The 13,876-nt window shown below is 36.2% G+C and overlaps 1 protein-coding gene across 2 annotated transcripts in view; it reads right to left on the bottom strand.

The window, feature by feature from the left end:
- LOC115627552 (nuclear factor of activated T-cells 5) overlaps positions 1–13,876 on the bottom strand; it is a 68,198-nt gene that overhangs the window by 20,606 nt on the left and 33,716 nt on the right. Inside the window, exons 1-2 of one of the 2 annotated variants that reach the window (XM_030523269.1) lie at positions 8,141–8,363; positions 2,154–2,278 (exon numbers count right to left, since the gene is read on the bottom strand). In XM_030523269.1, the coding sequence (XP_030379129.1) occupies positions 2,154–2,278; positions 8,141–8,363 (348 nt within the window). Of the gene's footprint in view, positions 1–2,153; positions 2,279–8,140; positions 8,364–13,876 lie in introns of those variants that run through there. The other variant, XM_030523270.1, reaches the window with a different exon arrangement.

Genomic DNA, 13,876 nt, shown 5'->3' on the forward strand with positions numbered 1-13,876 from the left:
TGTATATATTAAAATGATAAGCATTAAGTTCGAATTCAAATTCCTTCTCATGTCGTTAGCACGTCTAAGTATAGAGCATCATAATTATAATAACAATTTGTGCAAATTTTAATTTCCATACCAAATGAAATGATCAAACAATGGTATTAAAAGTGAAGTCCAAGTCTTTATTTCTATGCGCTTATTGTGAGTAGTTCTTCATTTTCTCTTAAAAAATTCTCAACATTCCTTTATGAGTTCTCAATAGTCCCTTTATTCATGCCCCAAAAAACCTATCAAGACAAACTAAAGGAACTACAAATCGAATAACGTTGATCGTTTCTCGACAGATTTCCAACATTCCTTATGAACTCTCAATATTTCGATCAATATTTCGATAAAGAAACTGAAAATCTAATAATGTTGATCGTTTATCTTCAAAAGTTCCCAACATTCCTTATAAGTATTCTATAGTTATTTTATTCATGCCTCAAAAAAAATATCATCGGTCAACACAAACTAAAGAAACTGAAAATCTAATAACGTTGTTCGTTTTCTCTTAAAAGATTCTTAACATTCCTTGTGAGTTATCAATACTTCGATCAAGACAATCTAAAGAAACTGAAATCTAAAACATTTCTCGTTTCTCTGTAAAGGTTCCCAATATTCCTTAATGAGTTCTTAATAGTCCGTTTATTTATGCCTCAAAAAACGTATCATGAAGACGTTTATTATTTTAAAACAAAATTAAAGAAATTACAAATCTAATGACATTGATTAGTTTTCTCTTCCCAATATTCCTTATGAGTAATCTATAGTTCTCGTATTCATGCCCCAAGAAACCTATCATCGGTCAAAACAAACTAAAGAAACTGAAAATCTAATAGCTTTGATCGTTTATCTTCACGGATTTCCAATATTCCTTATAAGTACTCTATAGTTATTTTATTCAAGCCTCAAAAACCTATTATCGATCAAGTCAAACTAAGAGAACTGAAAATCGAATAACGTTATTCGTTTCTCTTCAAAGATTCCTAATATTCATTAATGAGTTCATAATAGTCCGTTTATTTATGCCTTAAAAAATCTATCATGAAGACGTTTAATATCTTAAAACAAAACAAGATAGAACGCTACAGTTGAGCAAGCCCGACAGTAAAAAAGCCTGTACTCTCCACAAAAAAGAAAAATTGAAAAAAAAAAAAATTATTAAAAAAAATGAATAAATTAATTAATTAATTTAATTAAATTAGAATACATGTTTATGTTCAGTTTTATCAGCATACCTTTATATCACGTACCTATGCGTGTTTATATGCGTGTATGTATGCAGCACAAAGTTCAACCAAAGCAGCAACAACAACAACAGCTGCCGGCAGTGCTGCAGGCTGCGCATGAGCAGCGATTTTATTTATGGCTATAACTTTCTTCAGAATTGACCTATCGTGATGAAACGGACACATAAGCACTAACTGGATGTAACTACCAAAATTGATTTCAAAATTCCAAGAATTACGGAAGTTATAAGAAAAAACACGAATTGCGGGAGAGTGGGAGGGGGGGGGGGTATCAAAATAAAAAAACAAACTTGACCTGCCTAGGGCTTAGGGGAACCTGGATGCCAAGTTTGGTAATTCTAGCTCTTGTACCTTCTGAGATCCTTGCGCTCATACAGACGGACATGGCTATATCGACTCGGCTTGTCAAGAATATATATATACCTTGTGGGGTCTGCCACGCCTCCTTCTGTGTGTTACATACATGCGCACAAAACTAGTATAGCCTTTCACCCTCTGGGTACAGGCTATAATTAATGAAATTACAAATCTAATGACATTGATTGTTTGCTCTTCAATATTCCTTATGAGTAATCTATGGTTCTTTTATTCATGCCTCAAGAAACCTATCATCGGTCAAAACAAACTAAGGAAACCACAAATCTAATAACGTTGATCCTTTGGGAAGGAGTAGAAAACGGCTATCCTAATGACAATTGAAAACTGTACACCTAGCAGATAGGTTTTCTCCCTAAACGATCCGATCAACTTATAAAGCTTAAACCTTCCCTAATAAAGCGAATAAAAAAATTAATGCGAATCCATATTTGGCTAAAAAAAGAAAACCCGTTTTTGTTTTTGTTTTTCGTGAAAGGTTCTTTCTGGTCAACTCCTTACCCTTGTTATGGTGTGCAGTTTGCCTGGCAGTCCTTTGCCCGGCTGTCTTTTTGATGGTATGCGAAAACCTTTGCGATGTATGCGCGGACTCATGGTTGAGTTTGTCGACATGGTCATACGCATGCCTGTAAAAGAGAGAGGGAAGAGATATAGATATAGAGTAGATATAATGCAAAGCAAAGTATAACAATGCGAAAAAATATATTGTCCGATTACTTGGACGCAAGTCAGTCGCCGCTCGACGCTCGGTGCTCGGCGCTCGGCGCTCGACTCACAACTTGGCTGCTGATAAAAATGCAAGTTCGTTGAACTCGCGCCGAGGCATGAAATACATTCACAATTAAAGCAGAGTCAACCGTGCCCCGCTCCCTTGACATCCCAAGACACACACGCACAGCTTTTGTTGCAAATGCATATAGCTTGTTGTTTTTGCTGTTGTTGTTGTTGTCGCTATGGCCGCTGTGGCACTTCATTGTTGCAGCTTGGCGCTCAATTGATGCTCATAAAAATGTGCACCCTGTGCGTTCTCGGTATCAGCAATGGGCCACAATATTATCATCAGCAACAGCTCCAACAAAAGCATCAACAGCAGCTTTAGCTGCAACAACAACAACAACACATACGTAAAGTATTAGCGATAAGAAAACTGGCGTGCGCCATCAACTCTCTCTCAACTGGTTGCCATCTCCAGACCAAACCGATCCCAACTGATTCGCACAAATATCATTCACCACAATACTGTCTCATCTCAATTCACCTCACCACTCTTCACCACAGCTAGTCACTCAGGTGGGTATGAAGTATTATTCTTGTTTCGATTATTTGCCCAGATTTAAATCCCCGTTTAAAAATTTAATTACAACTCGAATCTATACAGAAAAATTTCAATTTAATTATTAACAAATATTTAATTAAATATTTAACTTATTTAAAAATTTAGAAGAGAACTAACCACTTTTTCCTTTCAATACAAAGTTACATAAAAAGGAAAGTAAGTTGTTGTTTTCAATAGATATGTATTAGACGCATCCCATACAGGAGTTTTTGGAAATATCGCTATCTGGGCACATCTTACTATATAATGACATCCTGTCAAAATTTCATGATAATCGGATCGTTGGAAGCCTGTGTTTGCGCTATCGATACAAAAATGGCGATCGAATTATTAAGTTCGGGATTATACTCTTGACAACTCTTTTCCGAAACGTTCCAATTGCTATAACTAGTTTCAAGACACAATTTTTTGTCTTGTGGCAGGGTCCACGAGTGGTATACGCGATTCAAGAATGTTTGTGATGACTTGAATGAACGTGCAAACATGTCGAACAGTTAATAATAAATAATAATAAAAGGACGCGAATCTATCAAAAATCAACCAAATAAATGAAATTAATGGATATGGAAAATCAATATCTCCCAATCAGCGATGCATTGCATTTAAACCGAACAATTGAGTCTACACACAAGTTAACTGATAACCAATAAAAATTGCTCAGAACTCAACATACGAAAGGCATCATAAAGGAGTCAAACAAAATACAAAATACCCGGATAAGTAAAAATAAAAAAATAAAAAACAAATCAAATTTCTTCAGGTCTTACAACTGGCAGTGAATGTTTTTTTTTTGTCATTTAAAGTGACTTCATGTTTGGAGGATGATTTTGAATAACAGCATCCTGTTCAAGAATAGAATGTTCAGCTATTTGGACTAAATGAGGTATGGTTATAGTAGTTGCCGGATGGATGGATGTCATTGTCAGAACTAAACAAAATTGAAATGGGACCATTCGGAAAGCACCAGCTTTCAAATGGTTCAACCAGTCGAACGTGCAGACAAATTGATAACCTCCTCCTTTTTTGAATTCGGTTAAAAACTCATTTGGAGAAGTTAAAAGTGATGTCTCGTCGATGTTAAGCGAACTACGTATATTCTTCGGAAACACAATTCCATCTGGTTAATCCGTTAATGCTCCGTTTTAAAGTAATTTTTTGGTGTTTTGTACGTTTGGACCAATCATCGTGGAATATAATGCGACGTCTCATTCGTCGTCAATTCTAACCGATTGTTTTCATATTTTTACCGCTCCCCATTTTCGCTAGATTTGGCTTCGTTCGACTTTTACTTTTTTTCGATCAATTTCGAAAGGTATAATATTTTGTTTTTCCAATTTATATATATTGTGTTCAATGTTTAAATTGCCAGTTCTTTTTCAATAAATTCAATGGAATTCCAACAAAAAGAAATCAAAAATATTTGTAGAAGACAGATTACAAAATTGTATTTTATGCCAGTTTCTTAAGTAAAAGTTATATGTATATGTATGTACAAGAAAAATTAATTTTTATACCCTGTACCCGTAGGGTAAAAAGGGTATATTAGGTTTGTGCAAAGTATGTAACATGCAGAAGGAAGCATCTCCGACCCCATAAAGTATATATATTCTGAATCAGCATGACGAGAGAAATCGATCTAGACATGTCCGTCCGTCCGTCTGTCCGCCTATCCGTCTGGATGAACGCGAGGATCTCAGAAACTATAAAAGCATCCAGATTCTCCTAGGTCCGAGAAAGGACGAGTTTATTTTATTTTTTGGAATTTCCCCCCCTTCCCCCGCTACAGAATTTCGTCAATAGCGTCCACATTTCAAATGCTACCTAAACCAAACTTTGCACACATAATTTATATATAATTTTCTACTGTTCTTTAAAATTTTATTTAATTTGGTCGATTCTAAGAAAAGTTATTAGCGAAACAAATTCTCGCCTGTACAACCCCCACAAACTGCAGCAACAAGTTCGCTCCTCTTCTTCCTCTTTTTGCTGCTGCTATAGGCGCATATAACTCAGCGACGGAAGTTTACCTGGGTACAGGGTATTACACTGTCGGGCTTGCTCGACTGTAGCGTTCTCTCTTGTTTTAAACTTAAACACAATCAACCCTTAAGCAGAGATATATTATTTAAGAACGAAATCTTGCAAAGTAAACAGTTTACAAATCGGTTTCTATAAGTCGCAAATTCCAACCGAACCAATTATGGAAATTCGCGATATATGAATATTTATAGTATGTACGAAGCGACATTTTTGTAACGCATCTTACGTTTGTCATCTGTGTTTATTATAACATTGTAATTGGCTAACACACATACACACACACATATACTCATCATGATCATGATAAAATAATAATGCCATACTCTCCATTTTGTATTTTGGAAAACGTAGAATGCGTCGCACAACTTCAATGAAGAAAGAGCAACAAAAAGTGATGTTTTACAATATTTACAATTGCCTCTGACGTCAGAGAAGTTGTCAGAAAAAATAAAAAAAAACACACACATAATAATAAAGAGTATAAACAAAAAGTGGCATAAAAATTGCGTTAATTATTTGTGCCAATGGCTTGTTTTTGCTGCCGCTGCTGCTGCTGTTGTTGTTGTTTTTACTGTAGAGTTGTCAGGGCGTTGGTTTTTGGCGCTGCTTTCAGGAGCGCTGCGCAAAAAAACCAACAACAACCACAAAAACAGCAACAACATTGTGTTCGCAAAATGTGGCGTAAATTCCAGGAATTGAGACACAATAAGAGCAGATTTTAAGACTTTATTAAATATACCTGCTATCATTATGGGTGCTATCTGTTAAAAATCGCGCCTCTGAACTCGAAAATGCTGCACGCACTAGAGCCACGGAATGTTGCCTGGTTTGCCTATTTGTTTGAATTTTTTCAATTTTATATTCCCGGTATACAGGTATGTACGAGTATGTAATAATGTGCCTGGCGTTGAGCCTGCATTGTTTTTGTACTACACAGAGCGTAATCAATGAGCAAATATTTGTTTTGGGAACGCGCCTACCTATCTACCTACTTATCTACCTGTTGTCTACCTGCCTAGGTGCCTCGCTCTTTGCCCAGAGCTCGGCGCTCTGATAACGCAAAAGTAGCAACGAATATCGGGGCCCACCCACAAGCCGGCGACGACAACATCGCACGCCCTTTTTACACCAATCTTTAAACATTTGATATTGTTGCTCTCGAACGGAATACAAGTAAGTGTGACTCAGTCTTATTCCAAAAATTGGACGAGTCCGGGCCAGATAAAAAATTGATTTAAAGCTAAAATTTAAGCATTCGTTATTACCAATCTAGGGGATATGTATATAGAATTATCCCAGCTTAACGAAGACGACCAAGGTAGAGCTGCTTTCAAATTAAATTGGTCTGGGTCCTGGCCATTTATTTATAATTGAAATGAAAACTTCATATTTATGGAAAGATTATTAATAAATATAATTATCGAACAAAAGAGAATGTTACAGTCGAGTAAGAAATAAACTTCCTCCAGAAGCATAAAGAAAAATAACGAGTCTGCTGCTAAAGTTTCGCTAATAGCTTTTCTATTGATTGACCGATTTGGATGAAATATAAAAAAATATATATGAAATATAGAAGTTGAAGAAATTCTTTAATAAAATAAACTCGTGTTCCCGAAAGACTAAGAGAGTGTAGATTCTAAGTTTCGTCAATGTGGGCTCACCCGTTTCCGAAATAGAGGCGTTCATACAGACAGACGGTCGAAGAATATAAATACCTTATAGGTTCGGAGTTGCCTCCGAGCCTTATCTCAAAACTTTTGATCGTACCATATACGATATTATACTATTGTAAAATGAAAGACTTCATAGCTGAGCTACGTTTCTGGGGTTTTATATTTTTCATGACTACATTACGAGTAAATCTTGGCAGTCGCATACATGCATTCTTCTAAAAGGAATGAGAGCCGTATATAACTATTTATACGCACAAATCTGCACGTAAGTGGCGTGAGCTCACATCAATTGTGAATACTAAAATTTAATTCAATTTGTTATGATTCTCATTGTTGTGGTTGAGTTCTAAAATTGAATGTCATCTCCCTAAGCGGTCAATGAATTAAATATGCTGTAAAAATAATTTAACGTTGCTATTCTTCATTCTAACTAAGTAGTACGTAACGATATACATTTGCCTCGATATTATGTGCTTTACTTTGGACCTTAACTCCTTAGAGAAGTTTCGATTGAGATCAACCAACTTATTCCTTGATTTAATGTTTACATACGAGTATCTATAAATTAGATTTGATTCTATCGAAGATTTGAACAATTATCATTACTCCCTTTTTCATGTCGATAAATAAATAAAGGATTCAGTTATCGAAGCACCCTTTTTGGAACACAATACTATTTGGTTTGATATATGGGCGGTATCTGAAAGTTTACACGAAATCTCCAACATATAAATAAAAAACTAAGTACGCAAAATCTGAACCTTTTTGAAAAATACGAATTGGAATTGAAATTTTGAGTCATTAGGATTGTAACATGATTTGTCTAATTAGTATCATAATTAGACTTTACAGTATATTTGAACCAAAAACATATCATGAAACACTTCTTAAGCTTAACCCTCTCTAAGTTTGATATTCAATCGGATAACTTAGAGGGGTACTCGTTTATAGATATGCAAGTTATATGTGTCATATAGTCTTTGTTTACACGGTTTGAAAATTTAAAATTTTATATAAGTATATTACACGACTTCACTTCATTTAGCACGATTCATATTTACACGACTTTTTTAGGAACCAATCTACCGTGTAAAAACATAATTAGGTGTATACGACTTGGAATTGAAATTTGGAGTCATTAGGATTGTAGTAAATGATACTTGTATAAACAAGATTTTTCAGTGCACTCGAACCAGAAACATATAATGAAACACTTCCTAAGCTTAAGCTAGATAGCTCAAATCATGAAAACCAGTTCCGGTATTCATTTAGCCTATATGTATGTATAATATAAAATGCATATCGAATAGGATAAGAAACCCTCTTAAAATGTAATAATCAATCGGATAACTTAGAGGGGTACTTGTTTATGCAAGTCATATGCATCATATGGTGAGTATATACTATGTATTGGATTAATATTTCCCAGGCGTGCTTACCGAAATTACTTTTATAATGATGCTGATGTGGATATGCATTTGCGTTGGTATTATTGTGGCTGTGGTTGTTGTTGTTGTTGCTATAGTGATGGTGGTGATTGCTGCTGCTATTGCTATTGTTGCCGTTGGTGCCACTACCATGATGGTGGCCCAAATTATGCATTTTGGATGGGATCCGGTATCCCGATTCATAATATTTATACTGATTGTAAGTGAAGCGCATTTTGTTGTCGTTGACACTTTGTTTATATTTTAAACTAATTTGATAAATAAATTATTTATTGCAGTAGTTAGAAGTATTATTGCAGTTGTTCTATTCTACTTGTATTCTGTTCTGTTCGGTTGTCTTAAGTCTCGAGTATATTGCTCTTAAAATATTTAACCTTGTTTGTTTTCTTGTTGTTGTTGTTGTTTTTTTGTTTTTGGTATTTTAAATTGGCACTTCTACGGTATATACATATACATGTTTGTATTATGTTGATATATATGATATATATAAATAATTAATTATAGTTATTTATTTGTTGTAATTGTACTGTTTAATTTTCGTTTTTTGGTATTTCAATGAAATTGTTTTGTACATTTTGTTGTAGTTGTTGTTCTTCATAATAGAAACATGACTGTCCTTTTTGTGTTTTTGTTTGTTGTTGTTTCTTGTTGTTGTTGTCTGCTTGCTGTGAGTGTAAAATAATAATAACATCAAAAAATGAAAATTGTGTAAAACGCGCACAAAACAAAAATGAAACGCGCGCGACTTAAATTAAATCGTTTCTCCAAAGCATGTATTTTTATTTACATTTTATTTTTTTTTATTTTTATAATTTTCGTTTTGTTTGTAAAATTCGCATTTGGCGTGTATGTACTATATATATATATATATATATATGTGTGTGTGTGTATGTTATTTTTCTGGTGCTGAATTAAAGTCAACAACTGGCAGCAGAAAAAGAGAACAATAAAAAAGCTGTAAGAAATATCTGTGATATTTTGCGAGCGGTTCAAAGTCCATCCTATCTCGCGACAAAAAGAAGAAGAACAACAACAAAAAACAATAAAGAACGCCGCAGTAGAGTTCTCTTGACTGTGATATACCCTGTACGTTAGTATCGGGGCTATAATAAACGAGAGTATTGTAACATGTTGTTTCCCCGAAACGGCAGAAGAATGCTTGTGCTGGCACTCTGAAAGCTCTTGAAGGATACAGAACGGCGACATTAATTGGCATAAAACCGATATGCCTTTTCGATCACAAGAACGAACAGGCAACAAACAGACAGATAGGCAGACAGACAGACAGACAGAGAGTCGTGTAAAATCAGAGCAGGCAGTAAGTGTTTATAAATTAAGATACTACTTAAGCATTTAAGGAGGGCAACTTGTAAATTCGCAAACAACGGGATGCGTTTACAGACGCATACGTTTCTCCAACACACCGTTTTGTCTTCCTCGTCACACACATTCTTTTTCTGTTTTCCTCCCCCTCTTCATCTTCTTCTTTTTTTGCACCTTTGTGGAACGAGTTTCACGTTACGCTATGCAGCAAGCACCTTGAGACTTTTTAAAAGAGTGCTCTGGCTTCCTTGTTTTTTTTTTTCTCCTTTTGCTTTTACAGTTACAGCACAACGCACGTATATGCTTTTAAAAATGTACAAAAAACAAAACCGAATCTGAAGACTGGTTTCTGATTTTTTTTAGTTCTACGCCCTTTTACTTTTCTTATCTGCGAATTTTCCATGAGATTTCTGGATTCGAAAAGGCACCGGCAGGCAGACAGGCTGGCTGACGGGTAAAGCAAGTTTTGATTCTTAATTGTTGATTGCTTCGATTGTCGTGCCCGGCCCGGAAATAGGTTGCAAAAATGCCCTCTAATCAGCGTGATGGGTCCATCATCAGGGTGGATAATTAAATGCCCTGAACTATAATGCCAGGCAACTGGACCAGTCAGTCCAGGGCTGCCGAATTGCTCGCGTGTTCAGATAATTTAGCTACTACTGTATTTGTTTGTTCCTCTATCTATCTATCTGTCTGTCTGTCTGTATGTCCGTCTGTCTATCTGTTTGTTCGTTTGTGTGTCTGTCTGTTTGTTTACTTCTCCACTTTACTTAGTGACACAGATAATTGTGTTAGCACCGCCGCGTGGGCTTGTCTTGAATCGACAGGCAAGTGTTCTCTGCTTGATTAAATGCTAATTGAAATTGTACGAGAATTTAATAATTTAATACTCGCACATGTGGTTCGGTTTCCTAAGCGAAGCAGCACCGTGAAAAATCACGAATTGACCCAGTTTGGAAAAGAAAAACCAATATAGGCCATACCCAAAAAAGTGCCGCTGCTCGCACCCTGAGAACTTCTTCTATACCGTGCTCGAATTTTCACTTAAATGTACATATATACATAGGTACCTCTATATATTTTAGTAAACCAGTCTGCTACTAATTGGTACCATTATTTTAGTGGTAGTGTAGAAAGTTGCAGAATATTTGTGCCCAGTACTTAGTCGTACAGCTTCGAAGAAGACGAACAATTATTAGCATTTAAAATACTAGTAAGGGCTCGGACAAAGAATTTTATAGTTCCGAATTGGATCGGTGATAAATAGAAATATGGTATGTGCTGAACAAACTATGATTAGTTGCTGATTCCATTTTATTTGCTCAGTTTCATCCCAACCGAATCTTGCGAAGAACAGAACAGGTTCTGTTGAATTTTTAAGCCGAACTATCTAAATAAACGTATTCATGACTTCGACAAGCGGATCAAATTAAGTTCGTGCTTTTATCTATTCGTATTGTACATACATAGATCTCATGTTTTTTGTTCTCTCTAGTATCTTTGAAGAGTCTATTGTTTCTCTGCTAAATACTATTACATACTTTCCCCATACATAGGACTTGATGAGCGCCTCATCAAAAAATTTACCGATATATATGTACATTGTTTGTCGCTGGTGTGGACTTATTTATGTACATATATTGTGAAAAGGCTATTGTTTATAATTAAATTACAGCTCTTGAGCGTATAGTTTCATGTTTGTTATAAGTAATTGACAATCAGGGAAACAGAACACTTGTTTGCAATTGGGCAGCTTATTGGCAGGTGGTAAGCGGTTACATGAAACTAAGAGGCTGAAACACAATTATCAGCCATTCACATTTAATTCTGCACTGTTTAAATAAATAAAACGATTAAACAAGAGTGAATGTTGCAGTCGAGTGAGTTGGCTGAGAGTCGAGGGAGAGTCTAAGCCAAGTTTTGTCATCCAGTTAGAGAGATTTGTTTCAACATAAACTAATTATTTTTAAGTTATAAAACAATTACTATTATTAGGATATGTTTTAAATGTGTTTCAAAGTATTTTTCATACAAGAAAGAGAGAGAGAGAGAGATCAGGGATTGAAGAAACTAATATGAAACAACAATAGTAATAGTAATAACTACGAAGCTGTTTTGAAAGGGTTGCAAGATTCCTATATGCATTGGAATTTGTTTTGAATGATTCACACAAATATTTTAAAACTAAGCACAAATTTTCTCTTCACTTTCCACAAGATACTTAATAGGCAGATGACTTGAAACACACAAATTTTGGATTTTTTCGAAATGCTGATTGGAAATATTTATCACGGCTAAATATCATTCGAGATATGTACGAGCTTAGCTGCGAACTGTTTTGGGAATGCGAAATATTCTTTTTCTTGCTTTTTGTTGTTGTTTTCGATGCGTGCGGCGCCTGCGGCTACAAAACTGGCCTGACTTTTTCGCCGGCGATAAGATAAAGCTGCGGTGTTGCTGTTTTTATTGTTATACTTCTTGTTGTTGTTGCTCTTGTTGCGATCGTGCGAACAAAGTCGCAACTGTTCGTTTCTCTGACTGCAGCCGCTGCTTCTTGTTACTCTTTCGACACAAAATTGTTGTTTGACAATAAGCTGCTCAAAATGAAATCGTCATGAAAAACTACATAGTATTCATGATAGGAAGATAAACGCGTGCGCGCTACTCACAATGATCAGTCGAGCGAGGAAACAAAAAAAATAATAATAATACTAAGTTGGGGCAGCCGCCGCTGATAAAAAAAAAAAATGGACATACACACACGCACAATAGTAATAATAATATTTAATAATAGCTGCATACGCTAATACACACACACATATATATATATAAGTATATGTATGCACACGTATACATATATATGCACAGTCACATATCTAAAAGCGAGATATTTAAAAAATGCCGGTAATATGCAAAATTAACAAAAACAAAACAAAAAAAAACATTTAAATATTTCACAAAAAATTCGAAAAATGCAAAAAGTCGTTTTCAAATTCGATTAGTCTGCGCGCGCTCGACTGTATGTATATTTGGGGAGAAAAATAATCGAAGTCGCAATAGCGCCGGCCGCTTGATCGTGCGCGTAGCCGTCAGCTGCTTCCGAACACTTACGCTGAGATCGATGAACTAAAAATCTAAAAGAACGACAAGCCGCAATGATGCCTGCGACTTTAGGCTGGCTGGCTCACTTGTTGGCTCGCTGCCTTCTGCGGCGCCAGCGCACACGATGCTGAGTGCGTGCGCGAGCGTGAGCAATGTTTCTGCTTTCTCTTTCTCTATCTCGTTGAAAATTTAGGTGTGAGCAGCAGCAGCAGCAACAAGTGTACGCGTATCTCAGGAGCGGCGAGCGAACTAATGACGACAACGGGTTTAATTGATTTCAATGTGTTTGTGAGCGCCGCGTACTGATTTGATTACAGCTGCGACGAAGCCAGCAGCAGCAGCAGCAATGGCAGCGCCGTCGCTGTCGGCGCGTCGTCGTCGTAAAGTGCGCCAAATTGATAAAGAGGGGCAAACAGGCAATTGAATTCAAACCATACCCAACAGACAGACAGACGTACAGTGTGGAGGGCAATTAGACAGACAAAGAGACGCGCTCTAGTACACTGGCGCGTATGGACATTATTCGTTTATTTGCTTTTTTCGCTCATGAGAGCAAAATTATGATGGCCGTTAGTTTTGTTGTCGCGTTGTGTTAATTAACGGCATGTTAGCACGTTAGCATGTTAAACAGCAGCCAGACAACAGCAGTAGCAATAATAACAACAAAAACAACACCAACACCGACACCGACACAGACACTTCAGCCAATGAAAGCGCCCGTCTAAAGCTTTAAATATTGCGACAATTGCCAAGATAGACAAATTCGGCCAAAAGCAAACGAAACTTCAGGTTCAACTCAACCATCGGGGAAATCAGTAACAAATCAAATGAAAAAAATGCAAACTTAAAAATAGATCGGTTAATTGCAACTCCCATCCAGCAGCACAGCAGAGCACCCCGTTCGTTCAACATTCGGCTTGCGGTCGTTCTGTTCATCGGCTTAATGAAATGCTCGGCTTTCAATACAAGCACAGTTATGAACTATGAGTGTTAAGATCTTATTGGTCGAGCCGCACGTTTTTCGTTTCGTTTCAACATACGCATGCAAGCATGTATGCACTTGTGTGTATGTGCGTGCGGTTGTGTGTGTGTGTTTGTGTGTGAGTGAATGTAAGCTGCATGAGCTAAAAATTCGGAAAAACCATACTCCAACAAGCTGAACTTTGAGCCCGCGCTCGAGCTAAGTAAGTCTGCCTGCAATGGTCGGATAGTTTCTATGACTAACACACATTTTCGACTCTTAAGTAAGACATACATATATGTACATACATATATATTTACTGTATATTTACTTAATAAAAG

This window comes from Scaptodrosophila lebanonensis, unplaced genomic scaffold, assembly GCF_003285725.1.
Source record: "Scaptodrosophila lebanonensis strain 11010-0011.00,11010-0021.00 unplaced genomic scaffold, SlebRS2 tig00000096-arrow-pilon, whole genome shotgun sequence".
In the NCBI taxonomy this organism is placed as follows: domain Eukaryota; kingdom Metazoa; phylum Arthropoda; class Insecta; order Diptera; family Drosophilidae; genus Scaptodrosophila; species Scaptodrosophila lebanonensis.